Below are 25515 nucleotides of genomic sequence, written 5' to 3'. Positions count from 1 at the left end.
ACCCCCATCCCAAGCCATAGTAGCACTTTAGCACAATTAATGTCGCTGCACACCGCACTTTTATCCTACGTTCCTCCTACCATTTCAGCACTTTTAACCCTGTACCCCATTGCACCGGCCGAGCCAGTTTTAAATAATGTCTTGATGTATTGCCATTGTTGTTGTTTTGCTTAATTGTTTTGATTTACTTTGTTTATTGTTGTGTTACGTTTTTTATTGTATTGTGTTTTGAGGCTTCGGCCTGTGTAAGCCGCATCGAGTCCTTCGGGAGATGCTAGCGGGGTACAAATAAAGTTATTAATAATAATAATAATAATAATAATAATAAAATATAGACCCCTGTCTGATCCCACAGCAAGCTGGCTTCAGAAAAGGCAAAAGCTGCACATCGCAAGTGCTGAACCTGACTCAGTACATAGAAGATGGCTTTGAAAGGCAGTAGATCACAGGAGCTGTCTTCATAGACTTGTCAGCAGCCTATGATACTGTGAACCACCGCCTCCTCCTGAGAAAAATGTATAATATCACAAAGGACTACCACCTCACCCGCCTCATAGGAAACTTGCTACAAAACAGGAGCTTCTTTGTTGAGTTCCAGGGCCAGAGAAGCAGATGGCGGAAACAGAAGAACAGCCTGCCTCAGGGGAGCGTGCTTGCTCCATCCATGTTCAACATCTACACAAATGACCACCCACTGCCAGAAGGGACAGAGAGTTCCATCTATGCTGATGATCGTGCCATTACCACTCAAGCAGGGAGCTTTGAGATTGTTGAAAAGAAGCTCTCCGAAGCTCTAGGTGCTCTTACTGCCTATTACAGGGAAAACCAACTGATCCCTAATCCATCTAAAACACAGACATGCGCCTTTCACCTTAAGAACAGACAAGCATCCCGAGCTCTGAGGATTACCTGGGAAGGAATCCCACTGGAGCATTGCAACACACCCAAATACCTGGGAGTCACTTTGAACCATGCCCTGACCTACAAGAAGCATTGTCTGAACATCAAGCAAAAAGTGGGAGCTAGAAACAACATCATACGAAAGCTGACTGGCACAACCTGGGGATCACAACCAGACACAGTGAAGACATCTGCCCTTGCGCTATGCTACTCTGCTGCTGAGTATGCATGTCCAGTGTGGAACACATCTCTCCACACTAAAACAGTAGAAGTGGCTCTTAATGAGACATGCCGCATTATCACAGGGTGTCTGCGCCCTACACCACTGGAGAAATTACACTGCTTAGCCGGTATTGCACCACCTGACATCCGCCGGGAAGTAGCAGCCAATAGTGAAAGGACCAAGGCAGAGACATCTCCAGCTCATCCCCTGTTTGGGTATCAGTCAGCACGTCAACGACTTAAATCAAGACATAGTTTTCTTAGATCTACAGAGACACTAGCTGGAACACCCCAGCAAGCAAGAGCCCAAAAGTGGCAGGCCCAAACCCTGCACCTCAATCCATGGGTGATACCAGATGAGAGACTCCTCCCTGGGCACACAGAAGACTGGGCAACTTGGAAGGCACTGAACAGACTGCGCTCTGGCACCACTAGATGCAGAGCCAATCTTAAGAAATGGGGCTACAGGGTGGAATCCTCGGCATGCGAGTGCGGAGAAGAACAAACCACTGACCACCTGCTGCAATGCATCCTGAGCCCTGCCACATGCACAATGGAGGACCTTCTTGCGGCAACACCAGAGGCACTCCAAGTGGCCAGATACTGGTCAAAGGACATTTAACCAACTACCAAGTTTGCAAAATATCTGTGTGTTGTTGTTGTTTTTTTTTCCTTTTTAATCTGTGTGTTTATTTTTGCTCTGTTAGAATTGTAATACAATGGTATGGTTGCTGATGACACGATAAATAGATAACCTCAGTTAGGAGTATGTTCCATGGGTGGGGGGCCATCGCCAAGAAGGCCCTGTCTCTCATCCCTGCCAGGGGCATTTGTGTTGTTGACAGAACAGGCCCTCCCCAGATGATCTTAGGTTTCAAGGTGGGACGTAGGGGTGGATGCTGGGCCAGAACCGTATAGAGCTTTATAGGTCAGAACCAGCATTTTGAATTGGGCTTGGAGGTAGACCAGCAGCCATATTATTATATGTAACACAATATACTACTACCAATAATACAATATAATAATTACATATTTTATATTACGTGTAATGTTACAGTATAGTGGTATAGTACAATATAGTAATGTATAATACTAATACTACTACTAATAATAATAAACTTTATTTGTACCCCGCTACCATCTCTCCAAGGGACTCGGTGTGGCTTACATGAGGCCAAGCCCAAAGTATATCAAACAAAACATCAATAAACACATCAATAAACAATCAATAAAATACAAATCATATAAGTCACATTGCAAAGATACAGAATGGGGGACGCCTGGCTTGAGAGCAGTACATGTGAAAAAGATCTTGGAGTCCTCGTGGACAAGAAGTTAAACATGAGCCAACAATGTGATGTGGCGGCAAAAAAGGCCAATGGGATTTTGGCCTGCATCAATAGGAGCATAGTGTCTAGATCTAGGGAAGTCATGCTACCCCTCTATTCTGCTTTGATTAGACCAGACCTGGAATATTGGGTCCGATTCTGGGCACCACAATTCAAGAGAGATATTGACAAGCTGGAATGTGTCCAGAGGAGGGCAATTAAAATGATCAAGGGTCTGGAGAACAAGCCCTATGAGGAGCGGCTTAAGGAGCTGGGAATGTTTAGCCTGAATAAGAGAAGGCTGAGAGGAGATATGATAGCCATGTATAAATACGCAAGAGGAAGCCACAGGGAGGAGGGAGCAAGCTTGTTTTCTGCTTCCTTGCAGACTAGGACACGGAACAATGGCTTCAAACTACAAGAGAGGAGATTCCATCTGAACATGAGGAAGAACTTCCTGACTGTGAGAGCCGTTCAGCAGTGGAACTCTCAGCCCCGGAGTGTGGTAGAGGCTCCTTCTTTGGCTGGATGGCCATCTGTCAGGGGTGATTTGAATGCAATATTCCTGCTTCTTGGCAGGGGGTTGGACTGGATGGTCCATGAGGTCTCTTCCAACTCTTTGATTCTATGATTCTACATAAACAAAAAAAACTAATATTGTGCTGTGCTAATAATATAATATATTGTATGTACATGTAACTTGTAAGCCGCTTTGAGTCCCCTTCAGGATGAGAAGGGTGGCATATAAATGTCGTAAATAAGTAAATAAGGACAACAACAACAACAACAACAACAACAACAAATACAGCCAGAGGCTCCGGCGTGCCCGCCGCCCAGAAAGGCCCAGGCGGGGCCGCCTCGTACCTGCTTGACTCTGACGAGGCTTCGGCGGGGGCTCCGGCTCCTCTTCTTCCGCTTCTCCTTCGGCGGAGAGCGACTCCCTCCTCCTTCTCTTCCCTCTCCGGACGGGCTCCGCTTCCGGTGGTGACGGCGTCGACGACGGCGCTCGGCCTCCTCCCCCATGGCGACTGTTGTGGAAGCGCCGGGCTCCTCTTCGCCTTTCTCCCGCTCTCAGATTCCGGTTCCGGCTCTCACAAGTGATGCGCATGCGCCCTTTCCCCCTTCGTGAGGCCGGCCCACTACGATGACGTCAGGACGTGCGCCGCGGCAATGCCCTCCTGAGCTCGAAGATCGCCATGGCAACCGCGGCAAAACAGGCCCGACAGGTGAAGGCACAGCAGGCCCGCCGCCACCATGATTCCCCCGGCGGACTCGCTGCTCCGCTATGATACGCCGGTGCTGGTGAGCCGCAACACCGAGAAGCGTTCGCCCAAGGTCAGTAGGCCTCGGAAAATGGGAAGGGGGAAGTGGAAAGGAAGGAATGAGGGAGGCTAAGCTAGGACACGAAGGAAGGAAGAAACGGAGGGAGGGGGGACAAAAGGGAACAATATAATATAATACAGTGGTTCTCAACCTTTCTAATGCCGTGACCCCTAAAAAAAGTTCCTCATGTTTGGTGCCCCGCACACCATATTTTCGTTGCTACTTCATAACTATAATTTTGCTATTGATTTGAATTGTAATGTAAATATCAGATATTTTGCATGTATTTTCATTGTTAGAAATAGAACATAATTAAAGCATAGTGATTAATCACAAAAACAATATGCTTGTGGGAGTATGGACAAGGGATGGTGGGATCTGCAGTACCCTCAACTGGTTCACCTCTGACATCCACAGTCCACTGCGACTCCCACGAATTACAGACCTGGACCAAACTTGGCACACAGAACCCCAATGACCAACAGAAAATACTGGAGGGGGTTGGGAGGAATTGACAGTGATTTATGGAAGATGTACATCCGGAGAGCACTGTGAACCAAATGACTATGGATCTGGACCAAACTTGGCACAAATATTCAGTATGCCCAAAATTGAACACTGGTGGGGTTTGGGAAAAATAGATCAAGACATTTGGGAGTTGGAGTTACTGGGATGTATAGATCCTCTGCCATCGAAGAGCATTCTGAACTCCAACAAAAATGAAATTGAACCAAACACAGCATACAGAACACCCAGGACCAACAGAAATCACTGGAGAGGCATGGGGAAACTAGACCTTGGCATTTGGGAGTTGCTGGAATGTATAGTTTCCCTGTCATCAAAGAACATTCTGAACTCCAACAGATATGGAATTAAACCAAACTTGGCATACAGAAATCCCATGACTAACAAAAAATACCAGAGAGGTTTGGGGAAAATAGACCTTGGCTTTTGGGAGTTCCTGGGATATATAGTTCCCCAGCCATCAAAGAGTATTCTGAATTCCAACGACACTTCAGTTGGACCAAACTTGGCCTGCAGAACTCCCATGACCAACAGAAAACACCAGAGAGGTTTGGGAAAAATAGACCTTGGCATTTGGGATTTCCTGGGATGTTTAGTTCCCCAGCCATCAAAGTGAGTAAAATAATAAATGTAACAAAAACCAAACCAATAAATAATATAATATAAAAACTACAATAGTTTTATTTTAATTACAGTATACATTTTGGGGGAAAGGCTGTGTGTATATGAATGAGAAAAGTGGGAGAGACTGACTTGGGAAGGGGGTGGGAAAGAAAGGCTGGAAACAGAAAAAAGTTAGAATGGGAAGGGGCATTTGCAAAGGTGAGAAAATGAGGTGGAAAGAGGATAGTTGGAAAAGTAGGTCAGATTGGAGTGGGAAGGGGGCAACTGGGGATGGGGGAAAGATTAAGATGGGAAAGGGGGGATGGAAAGTGGGAAACTACAGTGGGAAAAGAAACAAAACTTGAAATGGGAAAGAGAGGCTGGAACCTGGGAAAGGCTGGAAAGGAAAGCGGAGAGAGAGAGGAGAAGGGGAATGGGTTTAGTAAAGACTGGTATAGGAAGGGGAAAACTAGAAAAAGGAAAGGCAGGTGTAAAAAGGGGGTGCTAAAAATAGGGGGAAACCTGAGGTGAGAAGGGAGGAAGATGTCCTCTGGCTCAGTCAAGGAGAGACAAATTCTGGAGGTCACCTCTTTCTTCTTTCCCTTCTCCCCAGAAGGGAGACCTGGAAAGCAGGGAGGGGAAAGGAAGCACGGAGGCAGCTGCTTGATTGCAGGAGGAGGCTTTCTTCCGCACGTGAAAGAGAAGCCCCTCCCCACTTTCCAGATCTCCCTTCTGGGAGCGGGAGGGAAAAGAATAGGAGGCAACCCAAGGCAGCCGGTGGATCGCAGGAGGGGAATGAAAGCACAGAGGAGACGCCCCCTCCTGCGATCCTCCTGCTGCCTGCCTGCCTTGATAGGGCACTGATGCCCTTTCTCCTCTTCTTCCTCAATGACCAACTGGAGGAGGAAGAGGAGAAACAACAGCAGCGCCCCATCTCTTCTTTCTCCTTTTCCTCCAGTTGGCCATCGAGGAGGAAGAGGAAGAAGAGAAGGGACACTGCTGCAGTTTCTCCTCTTTGATAGCCAGTTGGAGAAAGAGAAACAGCAGCAGCTCCCCTTCTCTTTTTCCTTCTCTTCCTCCTCCATGGCCAGCTGGAGGAGGAGGAGCAAGAAGAGGGGAAACGGCGGCAGCAGCCCGTGAGGCCTCCGCTGTTTCTCCTCTTCTTCCTCCTCTTCTTCCTTCATGGCCAGCTGGAGGAGGAGGAGAAGGATTGTCAGGAACAGCAGCGGCATAGGAGCCTCGCCTGGGGGCCCCTGTGGCACTTCTGCCGCTTGTCCTCCTCCATGGTCAGCTGGCTTCGGAGCCTCGCCTCCAGGCTCCACTGCTGGCTTGACCCGAATATAAGCCGAGGGAGGATTTTTCAGCCCAAAAAGGACTGAAAAACTCGGCTTATAATTGATAGGGTAAACTGGACCAAACTTGGAACACATATTGATATGCTGAGATTTGCTTACTGGAGGGCTATAGGGGGAACTGACCTTTGTTTCTGTGAGTTGTAGTTCACTCACACCAGAGAAATCAACCTCCCCCAATGATGGACCTGGATCAAACTTGGGCAGCAAGAGCCAGCCCATACAGGGAGCCTTTTGCTCGACCCCCACCCCTTCCAAGCTCACCAGGGAGCGAGGGCCCAAGAAGGTCTCAAAAAATGGTGGACCTTCTCCCTTGTGCGTGCCTTTGCCTCTAAGCTCCTCCTCCTGACTCCATGCAGCCTTGTGGGAGGAGGAGGAGGAGCCGACCTGGAGTGCCTGGCTGTTTGGCTGGCACAGGGGCCGGCAGCCATTTTGAAAAGGGGGCGGGGCTAACTGAGGTGCCGTGACGAGACCCAGAAAATGGCCCTGCGACCCCCCTGGGGGTCGCGACCCCCAGGTTGAGAACCGCTGATATAATATATTGTATATACATATAATATCTATAACATTATAATGTAATGCAATATAATACTACTAATAATAATATATTATAATTATATAATTTATATAACATGTAATATTACTAATAATGGTATAGTACAATATATATCTCCAGCAAAGGGTCACCGCCTTGTTGTGGCGCTGGAGCTTGAGCACCTCAGTGATGTCATGAACGAAACCGTGAAGGGCCACCCAAGACGGGACGGTCGTGGCAGAGAGGTCAGACCAAGCGTGATCCCTGGGGAAGGCAACGGCAAACCACCCCAGTATCCTTGCCAAGAAAACTAAATGGACCAGTACAACCAGAGATATGTCGGTATCTCTGAAGATGGGACTCCCAGGTTGGAAGATGCCAAAATGCTACTGGGGAGGAGCAGAGGATAAGTTCAACTAGCCCCAGAGGTGATGACGCAGCTAGCTCAAAGCCGAAAGGAAGGCTAGCGGCCGACGGTACTGGAGGTGAAAAACTAATCCGATGCTCTAAAGATCAACACACCATAGGAACCTGGAATGTAAGATCTATGAGCCAGGGCAAATTGGATGTTGTTATTGGTGAGATGTCAAGACTAAAGATAGACATTCTGGGGGTCAGCGAACTGAAATGGACTGGAATGGGCCACTTCACATCAGATGACCACCAGATCTACTACTGCGGACAAGAGGAACATAGAAGAAATGGAGTAGCCTTCATAATTAATAAGAAATTCGCTAAAGCAGTGCTTGGATACAACCCAAAAAATGACAGAATGATCTCAATTCGAGTGCAAGGAAAGCCTTTCAACATCACAGTGATCCAAATATACGCCCCAACCACAGCTGCTGAAGAAGCAGAAGTAGATCAGTTCTATGAGGATCTGCAGGACCTACTGGATAATACACCAAAAAGAGACATTATTTTCATTACAGGAGACTGGAATGCCAAGGTGGGAAGTCAAATGACAACTGGGATCACAGGCAAGCATGGTCTGGGAGAACAAAATGAAGCGGGACGCAGGCTGATAGAATTTTGCCAGGAAAACTCGCTGTGTATAACAAACACTCTCTTCCAACAACCTAAAAGACGGCTTTATACATGGACCTCACCAGATGGTCACCACCGAAATCAGATTGACTACATCCTTTGCAGCCAAAGGTGGCGGACATCCATCCAGTCGGTGAAAACAAGACCTGGGGCTGACTGTAGCTCAGATCACGAACTTCTTATTGCACAATTTAGAATAAAACTAAAGAGATCAGGGAAAATACACAGACCAGTTAGATATGATCTCACTAACATTCCTAGCGAATATACAGTGGAAGTGAAGAACAGATTTGAAGGACTAGATTTAGTAAACAGAGTCCCAGAAGAACTATGGACAGAAGTCCGCAACATTGTTCAGGAGACGGCAACAAAGTACGTCCCAAAGAAAAAGAAAACCAAGAAGGTTGTCTGCTGAGACACTGGAAGTAGCCCAAGAAAGGAGGAAAGCAAAAGGAAATGGTGATAAGGGGAGATATGCCCAGTTAAATGCGCAATTCCAGAGGTTAGCCAGAAGAGACAAGGAACTATTTTTAAATAAGCAATGCATGGAAGTGGAAGAAGACAACAGAATAGGAAGGACAAGAGACCTCTTCCAGAAAATTAGAAACATTGGAGGTAAATTTCAGGCAAAAATTGGTATGATAAGAAACAAAGATGGCATGGACCTAACAGAAGCTGAAGAGATCAAGAGAAGGTGGCGAGCCTATACAGAAGATCTGTATAGGAAGGATAACAATATCGAGGATAGCTTTGAAGGTGTGGTGAATGAATTAGAACCAGACATCCTGAGGAGTGAGGTTGAATGGGCCTTAAGAAGCATTGCTAACAACAAGGCAGCAGGAGACGACGGGATCCCAGCTGAACTGTTTAAAATCTTAAAAGACGATGCTGTCAAGGTGATGCATGCCATATGCCAGCAAATATGGAAAACACAAGAATGGCCATCAGACTGGAAAAAATCAACTTATATCCCCATACTAAAAAAGGGAAATGCGAAAGACTGCTCCAACTTCTGTACAGTGGCCCTTATTTCTCATGCCAGTAAGGTAATGCTCAAGATCCTGCAAGGAAGACTCCAGCAATACATGGAGAGAGAGTTGCCAGATGTTCAAGCTGGGTTTAGAAAAGGCAGAGGAACGAGAGACCAGATTGCCAATCTCCACTGGATAATGGAGAAAGGCAGGGAGTTTCAGAAAAACATCTATTTCTGCTTCATTGACTACTCTAAAGCCTTTGACTGTGTGGATCATAATAAATTGTGGCAAGTTCTTGGTGGGATGGGCATACCAAGCCACCTTGTCTCTCTCCTGAGGAATCTGTACAAGGACCAAGTCGCAACAGTGAGAACTGACCACGGAACAACAGACTGGTTCAAGATTGGGAAAGGCGTACGGCAAGGCTGCATACTCTCACCCAACCTTTTTAACTTGTATGCAGAACACATCATGCGATGTGTGGGGCTTGATGAATGCGAAGCTGGGGTGAAAATGGCTGGAAGAAACATTAACAACCTCAGATATGCAGATGACACCACTCTGATGGCCGAAAGCGAGGAGGAGCTGAGGAGCCTTCTAATCAAGGTGAAAGAAGAAAGCGCAAAAGATGGGTTGCAGCTAAACATAAAAAAAACCAAGATTATGGCAACAAGAATGATTGACAACTGGAAAATAGAGGGAGAAAATGTGGAGGCCGTGACAGACTTTGTATTTCTAGGTGCAAAGATTACTGCAGATGCAGACTGTGGCCAGGAAATCAGAAGACGCTCACTTCTTGGGAGGAGAGCAATGTCCAGTCTCGATAAAATAGTAAAGAGTAGAGACATTAGACTGGCAACAAAGATCCGCCTAGTCAAAGCCATGGTATTCCCTGTAGTAACCTACGGATGTGAGAGCTGGACCTTAGGGAAGGTTGAGCGAAGGAAGATCGATGCTTTTGAGCTGTGGTGTTGGGGAAGAGTTCTGAGAGTGCCTTGGACTGCGAGAAGATCCAACCAGTCCATCCTCCAGGAAATAAAGCCCGGCTGCTCACTGGAAGGAAGGATACTAGAGACAAAGTTGAAGTACTTTGGCCACATCATGAGGAGACAGCAAAGCCTAGAGATGACAATTATGCTGGGGAAAGTGGAAGGCAAAAGGAAGAGGGGCCGACCAAGGGCAAGATGGATGGACGGCATCCTTGAAGGAGCTGGGGGTGGTGACGGCCGACAGGGAGCTCTGGCGTGGGCTGGTCCATGAAGTCACGAAGAGTCGGAGACGACTGAACGAATGAACAACAACAACACAATATATATAATACTTATATTGTACTATGCTAATAATATATTGGATGTTCGGGGTGAGAAGGGCGGCATATAAATGTCATAAATAAATAAATCACTAAATAAGATAGGAAGGAAGGAAATGAGAAGGGAATAGAGGAAGGAAAGAAAGGGAATAATAATATTAAGGGAAGGGGGAAGAAAGTAAATGAGTAAGGATGGATTGATGGATGGTATTAAGGAAGGAGAAGAAAGGGAGGGAAGGTTCATGAATAGGGAAGGAGGGAAGGCAGAAAATGAAGGAGGGGTAATAATAATAAAGGAGAAAACAAGGGAAGAGAAAAGGAAGAAAGAATGGGAAGGGATTAGAGGAAGTAAACAAAGGGATATTGGAAGAAAGAAGGGAGGGAAGGAAGATGGATGGATGGTATGAAGGAAGGAAGGAAAAGGGAGGGAAGGGAAGGGGAGAAATAGGGAAGGATTACAGAAAGGAGGGAGGGAATAATAAGGAGGAAAAGAAGGGAAGGAAAGGGGGAAAAGGAGGAGAGAAAGATCCTTCTCCCCCCCCCCCCCCGCTTTCCCTTTTCCTTCCCAGGGCATGGAAAGAGAATAGAGAAAAGGGGGATAATAAGGGAGCGGGGAAGAAAAGGAAGGAAACAGAATAAGGAGGGAGAATGGATGGATGGTGTGAAGAAAGGAGAAGAGAAGAATAGAAGTGGTTGGCAAAGGTTGTCCTCTCTCGCTAACTCTGCCATGGTTACTACAAAGGAGGAGCTAGAAGAAGGGTTACTTCTCCCAACCTCCAAATTGGGCTTTAATAGGGTGGCGGGTTAAATCGCTGAGCTGCTGAACTTGCTGATTTCAAGGTTAGCAGTTCACATCCACAGAATGAGGTGAGCTCCCGCTGTTAGCCCTAACTTCTGTCAACCTAGCAGTTAGAAAATATTCAAATGTGAGTAGATCAATAGGTACCACTCCGGTGGCAAGGTAACGATGCTCTATTTAGTCATGCTGGCCACATGACCTTGGAGGTGTTTATAGAAAACACCAGCTCCTTGGCTTAGAAATAGAGAGCACCATCCTCCAGAGCTAGACACAACTAGACTTAATGTCAAGGGGAAACCTTTACTTTATCTTTAGGGAGCAAAAGCAGGTGCAGCCAAAGATCAAAGAAGCAGTCACTGCTTCAGAACAGAATCAACAGCAACCCAAGTGGACAATGAAAGTCTTACCACTCTCAAGTGGGAGCACTTGAGAAACCTGCATAAATAGCTGAGGTCTGGAATATTTAGCTGTGGGTAGCAACATCGGTTCAGTGGCAGCCTTGAGCATCATATGTCTTGTGCCTTGAACCCTTGAAATATCGACTGTACTTTGAATGTTAGTGTGTGGAATATGTTTTGGCTTGCAGCCTTGGTATTGGTGAGACAATTTGGCTTTGAACATTTTGGAAAGGACTTTGGACTACCCATGTATCTCAGCCTTCATTGAATGATCTCAGACTGCTTTGGATTACAATACAGTGTGTGGCTGTTTAATAGTTATTTGGTGGACAGGACTGTCTCTGTTTCTCTGCCTGCCCCTTAGGCCCATCCGTTGAAGGCCACTGCTCCGATTCCACCACCACCACTTCCTGCCCCTCCACTCCCGACACCGCCCCCCTCCGCCCAAGGCCCCGCTCCACCGCCGATCCCACCTCCAAAGGGCAAGCCCCCTGCCCCATCCCTCGAGGCTGGGAAACACGCTGATGAGATCCTAAACGCCATCCTCCCGCCACGGTGAGCCAGCCCTGGGGCCCCTTGGGAGCCTGGGCAGAGGAGGGGAGAGGCAGAAGGACTGCCTACCAGGGACTGACCCATTGGCTCTTTCCCCCACCCCACCCCAGAGAATGGACAGAGGGGAACCATCTGTGGACGCAGCAGGTGTCCAGTACGCCCAGCACCCGGATGGACGTGGTCCACCTCCAAGAACAGCTGGACCTCAAGCTGCAGCAGCGCCAGGCCCGCGAGACCGGCATCTGCCCCGTCCGCAGGGAGCTCTACTCCCAGTGCTTTGGTAAGGAGGAGGCAGGGAGGGAAAGGGGGAAAGTGGTGGGGCTAAGATGTGAAAAGTGGATTTTACAAGAAATTTAAGAATGGGTTAAAGAGAGGGGAGTAGGGAGTAGAGAGTGAAGAGTAAAAGAATTTTAGAGAGAGCAAAATGAACTGACAGAGATGGGAGGAGGGAAAATTGCACAGCAAATGTTTTTCAAAACCGGATTGTTTAAGAACAAGTTTAGGAGCAGAGACAATGAATTGAAGAACAGTCAAACATGGCACTATCCTGGTGCTTTTTTGACTTGACTTTATTGTAACCACCCCTTCATATTATTCTGCAGATTAAACTATTGTATTTTTAATCTCATCATTTCTAGTTTCTGATTGGGAATAGACTAGAAATATTTCAACACTATGCCTCAACAAAAGAGGCAGGCAGGCTGGCAGGCAGTGCCCTCCTGCGCCCTTAGATTTATTTATTTACTTACTTTATTTATATACCGCTTTTCTCAGCCCTCAGGCGACTCAAAGCGGTGAACAACATCGATACAAAACATCATGAGACAAGTATAGGGCAATTAAAAACAATTGTAACATAAATCATTAAACATCAGTATAATAATCATTAGCGCCTCAACAGTAAAATCAGAATCCAGTCTCATCATCCATTATTCCATATTCCTATGTTCAATTACACTGTTTAATCAAATGCTTGTTCGAACAGCCAGGTCTTCACTTTCCTCTGAAACACCAGTAGGGAGGGGGCCGATCTGATGTCTGCAGGCAGGGCGTTCCACAGTCAAGGGGCCACCACTGAGAAGGCCCTATCTCGTCCCCACCAAGAGCGCCTGTGATGCAGGCGGGACAGAGAGCAGGGCCTCCCCAGATGATCTTAGTGTCCTAGTCAGTTCATAGGAGGAGTTGCGTTCAGAGAGGTAAGTAGGGCCAGAACCATTTAGGGCTTTATAGGCTAACGCCAGCACTTTGAATTGTGCCTGGTAGCAAACTGGCAGCCAGTGGAGCTGGCACAACAGAGGAGTAGTATGCTCCCTGAGTGCCGCTCCTGTTAGCAACCTGGCTGCCGCACGCTGGACCATTTGAAGCTTCCGAGCTGTCTTCAAAAGCAACCCCACACAGAGAGCGTTGCAGTAGTCTATATGGGATGTAACCAGAGTGTGGAGTGCCGTGGCCAGGTCAAACTTCCCAAGGTATGGGCGCAGCTGGCGCACAAGTTTTAACTGTGCGAATGCTCCCCTGGTCACCACTGAGACCTGGGGTTCCAGGCTCAGCGTCGAGTCCAAGATCACACCCAAGCTGCGAACCTGCGTCTTCAGGGGGAGTGTAACCCCATCCAACACAGGCTGTAACCCTATGCCCTGTTCGGCCTTACGATTGACCAGGAGTACCTCTGTCTTGTCTGGATTCAATTTCAATTTGTTCACCCTCATCCAGACCATTACAGCGGCCAAGCACCAGTTCAGGACCTGAACAGCCTCCTTAGTAGCAGGTGGAAAGGAGTGGCACAGTTGGACATCATCCGCGTACCAATGACACCGTACCCCGAAACTCCAGATGATCTCCCCCAGCGGCTTCATGTAGATGTTAAACAACAAGGGAGACAATATTGATCCCTGTGGAACCCCACAAGACAATGGTTGTGGGGCAGAACAGGTGTCCCCCAGCAACACCTTCTGAGATCGACCCTCTAGGAAGGACTGGAGCCACTGCAGAACAGTGCCTCCAAGGCCCATTCCCGTGAGGCGTCCCAAAAGGATACCGTGGTCGACGGTATCGACGGCCGCTGAGAGATCCAGCAGAACTAACAAGGACACTCCCCTTGTCTAGCTCCCGGCATAGATCATCCACTAAGGCGACCAAGACTGTTTCAGTTCCATGTCCCGGCCTAAAGCCAGACTGTGCCGAATCTAGATAATCCGTGTCTTCCAAGAATACCTGGAGTTGTGAAGCCACCACACGTTCCAGGACTTTACCCAAAAAGGGGAGATTGGAAACTGGCCGATAGTTGATGAATTGGGTGGGGTCCAGTGATGGTTTTTTCAAGTGGTTGTATTATAGCTTGTTTTAAGCTCACTGGAATGCTGCCTCCCCAAAGGTAGGCATTCACCACCATCTTTACCCACTCGGCCAATCCCCTTTTGGCTTCCTTCAGAAACCAGGATGGTCAGGGGTCTAGGATGCATGTGGTAGGCCTCATTCCTCCAAATATCTTGTCCACATCCTCGGGTTTCACCAATTTAAATGAATCCATTAAAACCAGACAAGCAGGTGTTCACAGCGGGCTGCCGAGTTGTCAGGGCTCCCATCCTGAGTGGTGGGATTTAAAAGTCCTCTGACAACTCGAAACAGCTCAGCCGGACGATTCTTTGCAGACACAATAGTGGTTGCAAAAAAAGATTTCTTTGCAGCCTTTATTGCCACGGCATATGCCCTTAGAAAGGACACAAACCGTGTTCGATTTGGCTCGCTCGGATCAAAGCGACTTTGTCTGCAAAGAAATGAGCAAAAGCAGGCTGCCGAGTTGTCAGGGCTCCCATCCTGAGTGTGGGATTTAAAAGGCCTCTGACAACTCGAAACAGCTCAGCCGGACGGTTCTTTGCAGACGCAATAGTGGTCGCAAAGAAAGATTTCTTTGCGGCCTTTATTGCCGCGGCATATGCCCTTAGAAAGGACACAAACCATGTTCGATTTGGCTCGCTCGGATCCGAACGCCACATGCTCTCTAGTTCCCTCTTCCTTCACTTCATCGCTGCCAACTCCTTGTTGAACCAAGGAGCTGGTTTAGCTCGGCTACTTGAGAGGGGACGTTCTGGAACAATCATGTCTATTGCCCTAGTCATCTCCCCATTCCAGAGAGTGACCAGGGCATCAACAGGATCACCTACCGAGGTGGCGGGAAACTCCCCAAGAGCCATCAGGGATCTATCTGGATCCATAACCCTCTTGGGGTGGACCAACTTAAATAGGTCCCCCACCTCTGCAGAGGTTAGGAGGTGCAGTGAGTCTAAATCTGACCAGGTAGTGGTTGGTCCATTGCAACGGAGAGATGGTCAACTCCTCAACACCGCCACCATGCTCCCATCCCTGGCAGAAAACCAAATCCAACATGTGTCCAGCACTGTGGGTGGGGCCAGACACCTGTTGGGACAGCTCCATTGTTGTCATGGAAGACATGAAGTCCTGAGCCGCTCCTACTAGGGTAGCCTCAGCGTGTACATTGAAGTTCCCCAGCACAAGAAGCCATTGGGACTCCAATGCCAAGCTCGAGACCACTCCTGTTAGCTCAATCCACTCCACCCCCTATCCCTTTCCCAATCAATTAACAATATCATTGATTGGACCTCCTACAATGTCTTTGTCTCTTTCCTCTCCTCAATCACTATTACCCACTTGGCCGAGAAAGGCCTTATGCGGGCTTCCAGGCCAGGGCCAGCTCATTGAGGGAATGAAATTTTACTGAGAAAGCCAAAGGAAGTCAAGGCAGAGAGGAGGAGGGAATGGAGGACTTGAAAAGAAAAAATGAAACATGGCCATAAGGCCCGAAAAATTTACAACAAACCAAGAATGAAACTCTTTGCTAGTCAAAACAGCTGCACAGCAGGAGAAAAAAGTAGGAGACGGTTCAAGAGAAGGACTTTATGACCTGAAGAGCAGAGAAGCACAGAAAGAGCGGGAAATTGTTGTGAATAAGATGAGCCAATAGGACAAAAAAAGAAACGTGTGAATTGGGGGAGGGGAAATACTTGTGCGTAAATGTTTAGAAATTTTAGAAACCTCCACTATAAAAGGACTTGTAGCACTATTTTCCTTTTGCACACCCAATAGCTTTGCTCTGGCCAAAATAAATCTATTGCAGTTTCCTCTAGTGTCTGATAGGAATAGATAATAGGGGCTTTGGGGGGCACCAAGCCTCAACCAATTTTTTGTGTACAAGAACCATTGCTGCTTCTTTAGCTGAAAGATTGCCCAGCAGGCTGGTAAATTCATGGGACACATGGCAGAGAAGCATAGCTAGGCCACAGTGATTTAATCGCCTAGCAGTTCTCTTTCTTGAAAGGATTTAGCTCAGCAAGTTAGTTTTACTGAATTCTTGCAAAATTTGCCTCAACAAAAGCTGGAAAATTCTTTGAGATCTAGTTACTGACCTTATTGTAATATTTTCTTATAGAAATGAATATAATTTTTAAAACAAATGTAAGCACTACTTTTGTGTCACCATTTAATCTGACTCATTTTATCCTAAATCCTGTAGTAGAGCATGGTAGGTAGACAGAGGGGCCTGCCAAAGATCATGGCCTAGGCCTCGCTTTAGGATGTTAAGTGGGGGGGGGGGGGGGGTGCAGGTGCTGCTGTCCTCTCACAAAGGTGGCAACTTTGCAGAGGCTGTGGCAGCTGCCTCAGCCTCCAACTCCCTGCGGCCTTGGAAGTGGAGCAGCAGCATCAGGCCTTGGGTCAGAAGAGCCGGTGGCCAGATCATTGCATGTCTCTTGCCTTGCAGATGAGCTGATCCGGCAAGTGACCATCAACTGCGCAGAGCGGGGCCTGCTGCTGCTTCGTGTGAGAGATGAAATCCGGATGACAATCGCGGCCTACCAGACCCTTTACGAGAGCAGCGTGGCCTTTGGGATGCGGAAGGCACTGCAGGCTGAGCAGGGCAAGGCTGACATGGAAAAGAAGGTAAGCAGATGCTGTCTTTCACTGGAAGGAAAAGAATGGCCTCGCTCTCATGGAGAGAGGGAGGGGAGGGGTGGGCAGGCCTTTGATGCCGTCATGCTGCCATGGACGCTCACGGCAACCATGTCTTCTATCCTAAGATTGCAGACTTGGAGGAAGAGAAGCGGGACCTGGAGAGACAAGTGAATGAACAGAAGGCCAAGTGTGATGCCACTGAAAAGCGGGAGCTGGAAAGGCGGCAGGTGGAGGAAAAGAAGCACACAGAGGAGGTCCAGTTCTTGAAACGGACCAACCAGCAGCTCAAGGTTGGTCCTTGCTGATCTCTTAGTTCTGTTCATGTGATACTTTGCCCCAACCCAAAGAATTGCTGATTTTTGACAGGTCATTCTTTTTTCCCTCTTAGCCATGGGCAAGTTTGGCTTGATTACTGCAAGTAGTGAGTCAATGACATTCCCTTTCTGACCCCCCCCCCCCCCCAAAAAAAATCCCATAGAAATGCCACATAGACAGATTGGCAGTGGTCTTAAAGACCGAGAGGACCCAGGATTGGCTGAATGAAACAGCCCCAAAGCTTTACTGGCTGAGAGGCCTGTGCCATTCCACCCATGCTGCTTCAAGAGATGGATGCCAGACCCCGTCCCTGGCTAGGAGACACTGTAACTATGGCAAACCTGCTCCCAGTCTAAAGAGAGGCAAAGGGTTGCACAGGTGAAGAGTTCTTCCACCAATTGGTTTTACGGCCTGTTTGTGGCAGGGAGAAGTCTGCTTAAATGCCAAGCCAAAAGGGTGCTTGCTTAGTTAGCCATCTTGTTAGATCTACTTTCCTCCAAGCAGTTTGGGAATTTCGTAAATGGAGGGAGATGAAAGCTGTGTTTCTCGGAAAGCTTGGCTGGCTGGCTCCAAAAGAAGTGAGATTGGATGTGGCCCCACTCCCTGCCCAGTGGCTGACCAGCCCCATCTCTTGTCTAATGGAGCATGTCAACTTGTCCTGGTTCTTATGTCAAGCTCCAAACTGACAGCTGGCACTCGGTGCCCAGCCATCAGGCAACAAAGGCATTTGTAGCCAGAGGAGGAGGGCGTAGAAGGCAGAAACCACTATTTCAGCAACTTCATCTGGATTTCCTTTTAAAGTGTAACATTATGAAAGGAGACCTTGGTTGCCAGGACACTCTCATTCCTGGCATGCAGAGCTACTGTGGTATGAGCTACTGTGGTATGAGTGGCTGGCCAGCTCTCCACTCTCTGTTCATACCACAGTAGCTCTGCATGCCAGGAATGAGAGTAACTAATGTATAAAACATGGAACAAGGAATGTAAGACTGAATGGGCAGCCCTCACTCCCTTCTTGAAGATTCCAGTGCTCCCCCTCCTCTCAGGACAGACAGAGGCACACCTTTTGGCAGCACAGAGAGAGAGAGGTTCATTCCTTGCCTTCTCTTCTTTTTGCATTTCAGGCACAACTTGAAGGCATCATTGCGCCAAAGAAGTAGGCCTTTGCACAGACACGCCCAGGAAGTGTTATTAGCTGCAAGCGAGCAGGTCTTCTGAGCATTCCCCACCCACTTTCCCAAAGAGACCCTCTTTTTTGCCTGGATCACCTCAGATTCTCGTAGTAATGAAAGCCCCTACCCAGTGCCTTCGTTTCTCTGGATTGGTATTTGCCTGTCATTCCCATTTTCTGGGGTTTTTGTAAAATATTTTTTATGTAATAATAGCAGCAAACCTTTTCAGTACTGTGCTCTATACAAGAGCCTGTTAGTACTGGGCCACAAAGGGTTGTGCAGAGCTATATTAAAGTCCTGTCACATCTCTGAAACTTGGCCAATGTGTTCCATAGACATTTCCCTGATACGAACAGCCTTATTCTCCCCTTAAATTTCTGGTGCTCCTCATGTCTTTCTTGGTAGGTGAAGAGTTTTTCAGGTATTCAAACCCACAGGCAATTTATTCTCATGCCTTTTCGTTCCGATAATAAGGGCACTGTACGTTTTACCTGTGTGCTTATGGAAATAGCCTCACTGCCTTGTGCCAACCATGGAAATTCATGACCTCTTAAGAAATGGCCTTCTGCTTGAAAAGCCTGTAGAGCATTCATCTCCTCCAAGAGTCAGCCATTCAAAGAGAGGGGAAAGCCTTCAAAGCAGAGGGAGACAAGGGAACTATTGATGATGTTTATTTCTCTTTGTTTTCATTCTCTTGCCAGCCGTTTCTTCTTGTTCCTGTTTTTATTCTTGACCTTATGAGTCTCATATTAGCGAACTCCTACTTTCTTGGAGTGATGCTGCCGCTCCGCTTGTCTCCGCTGCAGAAGCAAAGCAAATGTTGATGCTAATAGCTGCCCCTCAACAAAGAGCCAAAAGCTGTTATGCCCCAAATACCCCCCGCCCCGCCCCCCCAAAAGAGCTTGCAGTGAAGGCAGAAGAGTTGACTTCTTATTGCAACCTCCTCAGGCTCCAGGGAGACAGCAGGATAAAACGCAAAGGGCTCCCTATAAACTGGTGCCACAGCTGAAAGGCCTCTGCCTGTGCTGCCTTCCCAAGAGCCCACAGGAAGACTAAGGGCAAAGGAGGGGAAACCTGTTGTGGAGGTACCGAGACAAAAGAAAAGCCACCAAAGCCTTCCCACCGGTCTTTAAGCAGGAGTTAAGACATTCTGGGGTTGTTGTAATATGCTCTTTGAACCTTCTGTACATGACATTGATCTTGCCTGCTCTGTTGGCAGGGGGAGCTATGGGGGGCTTCTCGGCACCTATCTCCTTTGAAGTCAGCTTCTTGCAAGGTTTCTTTGCCAGATCAGCATCAATCTCCTCCTCCTTTCTTCCTCTTCCCAACTTTCCTCGGGTGGCCTAAAAAAAGCATTTCATTAAATGCATTTCAGCCAAACCTTCCAGCGCAAGGGTTTCTCTGACTTGCCTTATTTAGGCTCCTGCTTAGGACACATCCAGGCACACATAACAGATCCCAATGTCCCCGTCCGATTCCCCTCCCCCTCCACCCACAACAAGGACACTTTGGTTTCAACACTGAAAACAGCATGAGTAACTTAAGGAAGCTGGATGCACATCCTGAGAGGAAAATGCACACATGCACCCTGCCCACCACAGTTAAGCCAGTCCCTGAAATGAATTTGAACTGCTCCTGGAACAGTGGGTCCTTACCTCCCATTGCCTCTGCTGCTCCAGTCGGGGAGCCCAGCTGTGATTTGGCAAAGACCTTTTCACTCAGCCCTTTGGGAATCCTGCCGGAAAGAGGGAAATAAGACTATTATGTTCCTAGAAACCCTGTTCTCCCACTTGTGCCTTCAACCCTTGCTGATGGAGCCTGTGTTTGGCCTGTGCAGGAGCCAAGGGCTTCAGCAATGCCACTTCTGCTCAGATGGGAAAGGCAGTCTCTTTGTGGGTGAAACTACCAAACCTCAAGAATGTTCTGTACCAACTGCATTGCCCTCCCACTTAAAACCTGTTGTTTGTAAATCTGTTCACCTTATGGCTGAGAACTGCTTGGCCTTCTCCAGGAACTTCTTGGCGATCTTCTCATCCAGCGACTTCAGCAGTGTCTTGGAGTCCTGCCTGGTGACTGCCCCAATGAGCTGGCCATGCGGCTCCAGCTGCTCTTCCTCCTCCCCCTCAATGTCCTCCTCTGGATTACTGTCGCTCTCATCCCCCACCATTGCATCCACAGGGACCAGGTCTTCTTGCGAGAACTCAGGTGCCACATTGATCTTCCCAAAGTTCTGGCGCACCTGAGACAAGGGTCTCGTGGCCACAGAAGCAGGGCGGTCATCACTCCCAGCATCTTCTGCCGGGATCTCTGTCAGCCCCACATCTTTCGTGGATGGGATGCTCTGAATGGCAGCTGCAGGGACTTCTGATGGAGCTGCTGTGGGCTGAAAAACAGAAAGGAGGAGAGAGAGGACATGGAAATGCCTCTGCATGCCATAGTCCCCCCCCCCCCCCCCCACACACACACCCAGGTACATACCAACAATCCAATCCAGACATTGTCTTCCACTGACAGGATTTTAATTGCCCACAGGCTGACACACACATGAAAGGAACACTGGGGAATGTGCAAAGTGAACGATCACCCCTGTGATCTCCTTCATATTAAGAGTGGGATGATGTCTGCTGCTGCCATTCCAGGCAGGGCTCAGGAAGGCTTTGACTTGAAAAAACTGGAGTGCACCGGTTGCCAGGCAGAGCCCCACAGGCCCTTCTCTGTGAAGGCAGCACCTTCCTGTTCTTAATGCATCCCAATGTCCACACAGGCTTTACCTGGGGTCCAGGGTCCATGTTCGGGGGTTTCACAAAGTAGGGGATCCAGCCCCTCTGCCAGTCATTCAGCACCATCTTGCTGACTGTACGTACATCAGGCTCTCCTCCCTGAAACAAATTGCAGAAGCCCTTAATTTGGGACTGACAGGCACCCAGAGATAAAAGTGAGACAGAGCCAAGCTGCCCCTTCCAAAATGCAAGGCAGGTGACAAACAGAAGGGAGAAAGAAATCCTGGGGAGAAACTCAGTGGAAAACTCATTAGCCTAGTACACATGGCAGGGGGTGGCCCTTTAGCCTGGCCCCATGCTCTCTTCCCATGCTATGCCTCTACAATTCACTCCTTTGACTGTCAGCCATGGCCTGCCACTTGTCACGGGAGACACACAAGGGCAGCTGCTCCCTTCACCCCTCCATCACTTCTCAAATGCCTTTTGGCACAACCAAACGGTAGTGTAACTGCCAACTGCCTGCAACCACAATGGTCCAGTATTCAGAACCCACCCCACAAAAAAGAAAGGGCTGCCTCCTTCACCTTGAGCAGCTTTCCCGTCTGAAAGGCCAACTTCTCCAGGAAGTCCTCAGCATTCTCCCAAAAATCAATCTTGTAGGTCCTGCTGACATATTCTGCCTTGGCCCACTCCAAGACCGCAGCAGTGTGGTCTTCTGGAGTCTTGATTTTTTCTACCTGAACCCGAAAACAGCAGAGGGCTGGTGTTACTTCCGAGTAACCAATTTTTGGTCTTTGAAGTTGTCCTGAAGCCCAGAGGCAGCAGCAAGGAAAAGGATAGGTGGCTCTGAAAGGGCAGGCACCAATTATAGGAGGCCCATGCATTGTCCTTGTAATCTGCAAAAAGGGAAGGCACGGCAAGGCACGGCCACACAATACTTCAGCCAGTATTCCCTCCCTCCAGACTCACCACCCCCCTCAGCACAATGTCTGTTTCTGTGTCTCCAGAGGGATAGATTATGCCTGGGCAGTCGATGAGGAATATGCAACGCATCAAGGTGATGTACTGCCACACCTGCCAGAGCAAAGAATGCAAATTAATTCACACTTATTTCTTTAGCAAGAATTCAAGATAGCAGCTGCTGTTGCTTTAAGTTGGGATGAAACAGACCGGGTCATTGCTGTGGCTGTAAGGATTAGACTCTTAGGCCTGGAGATGCTAAAGGATCCTGACCTCTGCACCAGGCATCTTTCCTAGATCAGAAACAGGAGCCATGGGCTCCCTCCACTCCTCAGTCCTTGAGGTTCACAGGGACCTCTCCCTTTACTTCCCTCCTCTCAGATCCCATCACAGTCAACTATTTTTTATTATTATTATTAAACTTTATTTGTACCCTGCTAGCATCTCCCGAAGGACTCGATGCGGCTTACAAAGGCCAAGGCCTCAATACACAACATAACAATACACCTAAAGCAAATTAAAACAATTAAAGCAATACTAAAACAACAAGCAATAAACAATAAACCAAAACACAATAAAACTGGGCCGGGCCACAGTAAAGGGTACAGGATTAAAAGTGCTGATGTGACAGGTGATATGTAAGGATTATAGGGCGAGTGCAGATTGCAGTGTGCGGCAATCTTAATTCTAATAAAGTGCTTCTGGGACTTGGTATTGGAGATTTCCTATTCGGGGAAGGCACATCGGAACAGCCAGGTCTTCAAGTTCTTTCTGAAGACTGCCAATGTAGGGGCCTGTCAAAGATCTTTGGGGAGGGTGTTCCAGAGTCGGGGGGCCACCACGGAAAAGGCCCTGTCTCGTGTCCCCACCAAACGCGCTTGCGATGCAGGGCCTCTCCAGATGAACGAAGTGAACGCGTGGGTTCATAAACAGAGATGCGGTCATGCAGGTAGGCTGGTCCCAAACCGTTCAGGGCTTTGTTGGTAAGCACCTGCACCTTAAATTGGGCTCGGAAGATAAATGGCAGCCAGTGGAGCTCCTTGAACAGGAGGGTTGACCTCTCTCTGTAAGGAGCACCAGTTAACATCCCGGCCACTGCTTGTTGGACCAGTTGGAATTTCCGAGCTGTTTTCAAGGGCAGCCCCACATAGAGCGCATTATAGTAATCCAACCAAGGCATGGACCACCCCAGCCAGATCAGCCTTCGCGAGGAACGGTCGCAGTTGGCACAAGAGTCTTAATTGTGCGAAAGCCCTCCCAGACACCACCGACGCCTGAGCCTCAAGCGTAAGCGATGAGTCCAAGAGGACTCCCAAACTGCGGACCTGTGGTTTCAGGGGGAGTGTAACCCCGTCCAACACAGGTTGCCACCCTATACCCCGGTCAGGTTTACGATCGACCAGGAGGACCTTGTCTTGTCGGGATTGATCTTCAACTTGTTCCTCCTCATCCAGATAGACACAGCAGCCAAGCCTCCTTGGAATTGGGTGGAAATGAGTAGTAGAGTTGTGTGTCATCTGCATAGAGGTGGCACCTAACTCCAAAACTCCGGATGACCTCTCCCAGCAGTTTCATGTAGATGTTTAAAAGCATGGGAGACAGAATAGAGCCTTGTGGGACCCCACAGGTCAAAGGCCAGGGGTCCGAGCAGGCGTCTACCAGCTTCACCATCTGGGATCGACCCTCCAGGAAGGATCGGAGCCACGACAAAACCGTGCCCCCGAGACCCATCCCAGAGAGTCGGCCCAGAAGGATACCATGATCGATGGTATCGAAAGCCGCTGAAATGTCCAAGAGAACCAACAAGGTCACACTCCCCCCCCCCCCCTCCGTCTAGGTCTCTACGGAGGTCATCCACCAAGGCGACCAAGGCTGTCTCGGTACCGTGACCAGGCCTGAAACCAGACTGTGACTGATCTAGGTAGTTGATTTTAGGGCTGGGAGGCAACCACCCGCTCCAGCACCTTACCCAAAACAGGGAGATTGGAGATTGGTCTGAAATTGTTCAGCACCGTGGAGTCAAGGGAAGCCTTTTTGAGGAGTGGACGAACCACAGCTTGTTTCAGGTGAGATGGAAAAACCGCTTGCTCCAACGATGTGTTAATGATCAACACAAACCAATCAACCAACCCCTCCCTTCCCGATTTAATTAGCCAAAACGGACAAGGGTCTAGGACCGATGTGGTTGCCCTCACAGCTCCAAGGACCTCTTCCACGGTCTCAGGAAGAAGAAGCCTAAAAGAATCCCACAAAATCAGACAAAAAGATGCCTCAATCACCTCTTCTGGCACGGTGATGAAATTGGGAGTCGAGCTCAAGGCTTATCTGAGCGACTTTGTCTGCAAAATGGTGTGCGAACTCGCAACATCAAGTTGCTGGGTCGTCGAAGGTTTCCTCCACCACAGGTGGCTGAAGGAGTTCCCCGACGACCTGAAACAACTCTGATGATCTATTTGCTGCAGACGCTATACAGGTAGTCATGAAGGACTCCTTGGCTACCCGTATAGCCACGGTATACGCCCTAAGAGAGGCTTTACCCGTGCTCGGTCAGACACATCCCAAGAACTCCTCCAAGTGCGCTCTAGCCCCCTTCTCGTATGCTTCATCACAGCCAGCTCCCCGGTAAACCAGGGAGACAGCTTGTCATGACGCAACATGATGGGGCGTTCGGGAGCGATCGTATCTATCGCCCTGGTCATTTCCCTGTTATAGAGATCGATCAAGCCGTCGACAGAATCGCCAGGCTCCATGGCAAGAAAAACCCCAAGATTCCTCAGGAATCCCTCCGGATCCATCAGTCTCCTGGGGTGGACCATTTTAATTTGTCCTCCACCCCTGTGGAGGTTAAGGGTCGCAGAAGTCTAAAACTCACCAGATAGTGATCACACCATGACACAGGAAGGATGTTCTGTTCTTCCACTCTGATCATTCCACTGTCCGCCACAAAAACTAGGTTGAGTGTGTGTCCAGCCTGATGGGTAGGGCCAGATATAATTTGTGATAGCCCCACGGTCGTCATGGCGGCCATGAAATCTTGAGCTGCACCAGTCAAGGAGGTCTCAGCATGAATGTTAAAGTCTCCCAGCACAACCAGGCGCTGGGAGACCAAGGCCGAATTGGAGACCATCTCTGCTAGCTCAGTCAGGGAATCTACTGGGTCGCGGGGTGGGCGGTACACCAGCAGAAACCCCACGCTATCATGGTTCCCCACCCTCAGGTGGACACAGTCAAACCCAGATGCTTGCAGAACAGAGCATCTGGCCACGGCGATGGATTGCCGATAGACAACTGCGACCCCTCTCCCCCCCCCCCCCCAGCATGGCCTGCTGATGCACTCTGAAGCTCGGTGGGCACAGCTGAGTGAGAATTACCCCCCCCCCCCCAGCTTGACCAACCAGGTCTCGGTAATGCAAGCCAGATCCACCCCCCCATCCAGGATCAAGTCCTGAATGGCAGCGGTCTTACCATTGACGGATCTGGCGTTAATCAGCAGGACCTTAAGACCAAGGGGAC

At 48.7% G+C, this 25515-nt stretch overlaps 2 protein-coding genes and 1 pseudogene across 2 annotated transcripts in view; 1 reads left to right on the top strand and 2 right to left on the bottom strand.

The window, feature by feature from the left end:
* Positions 1–3640: 3640 nt before the first annotated feature.
* On the top strand, positions 3641–18636 carry LOC132780357 (axonemal dynein light intermediate polypeptide 1). The gene is made up of 6 exons (XM_067461661.1): positions 3641–3785; positions 11680–11870; positions 11978–12147; positions 16645–16823; positions 16961–17125; positions 18275–18636. Exons 1-6 carry the CDS (start codon positions 3705–3707, stop codon positions 18308–18310), a joined length of 822 nt encoding a protein of 273 aa, XP_067317762.1. The 5' UTR covers positions 3641–3704; the 3' UTR covers positions 18311–18636.
* A 562-nt stretch (positions 18637–19198) lies between these two features.
* LOC137095231 (nucleolar GTP-binding protein 2-like) lies at positions 19199–22982 on the bottom strand (annotated as a pseudogene).
* Positions 21698–25515, bottom strand: part of LOC137095230 (E3 ubiquitin-protein ligase RNF19B-like) — a 131210-nt gene continuing 127392 nt past the window's right edge. The window contains exon 11 of the mRNA XM_067461660.1: positions 21698–21779. Within this exon, the coding sequence (XP_067317761.1) occupies positions 21776–21779 (4 nt within the window). The 3' untranslated portion in view covers positions 21698–21775. The remainder of the gene's footprint in view (positions 21780–25515) is intronic.

The sequence above is a fragment of the Anolis sagrei genome, chromosome Y (assembly GCF_037176765.1).
Source record: "Anolis sagrei isolate rAnoSag1 chromosome Y, rAnoSag1.mat, whole genome shotgun sequence".
NCBI classification, from domain to species: domain Eukaryota; kingdom Metazoa; phylum Chordata; class Lepidosauria; order Squamata; family Dactyloidae; genus Anolis; species Anolis sagrei.
This window is presented reverse-complemented; position numbering and strand designations above follow the sequence as displayed.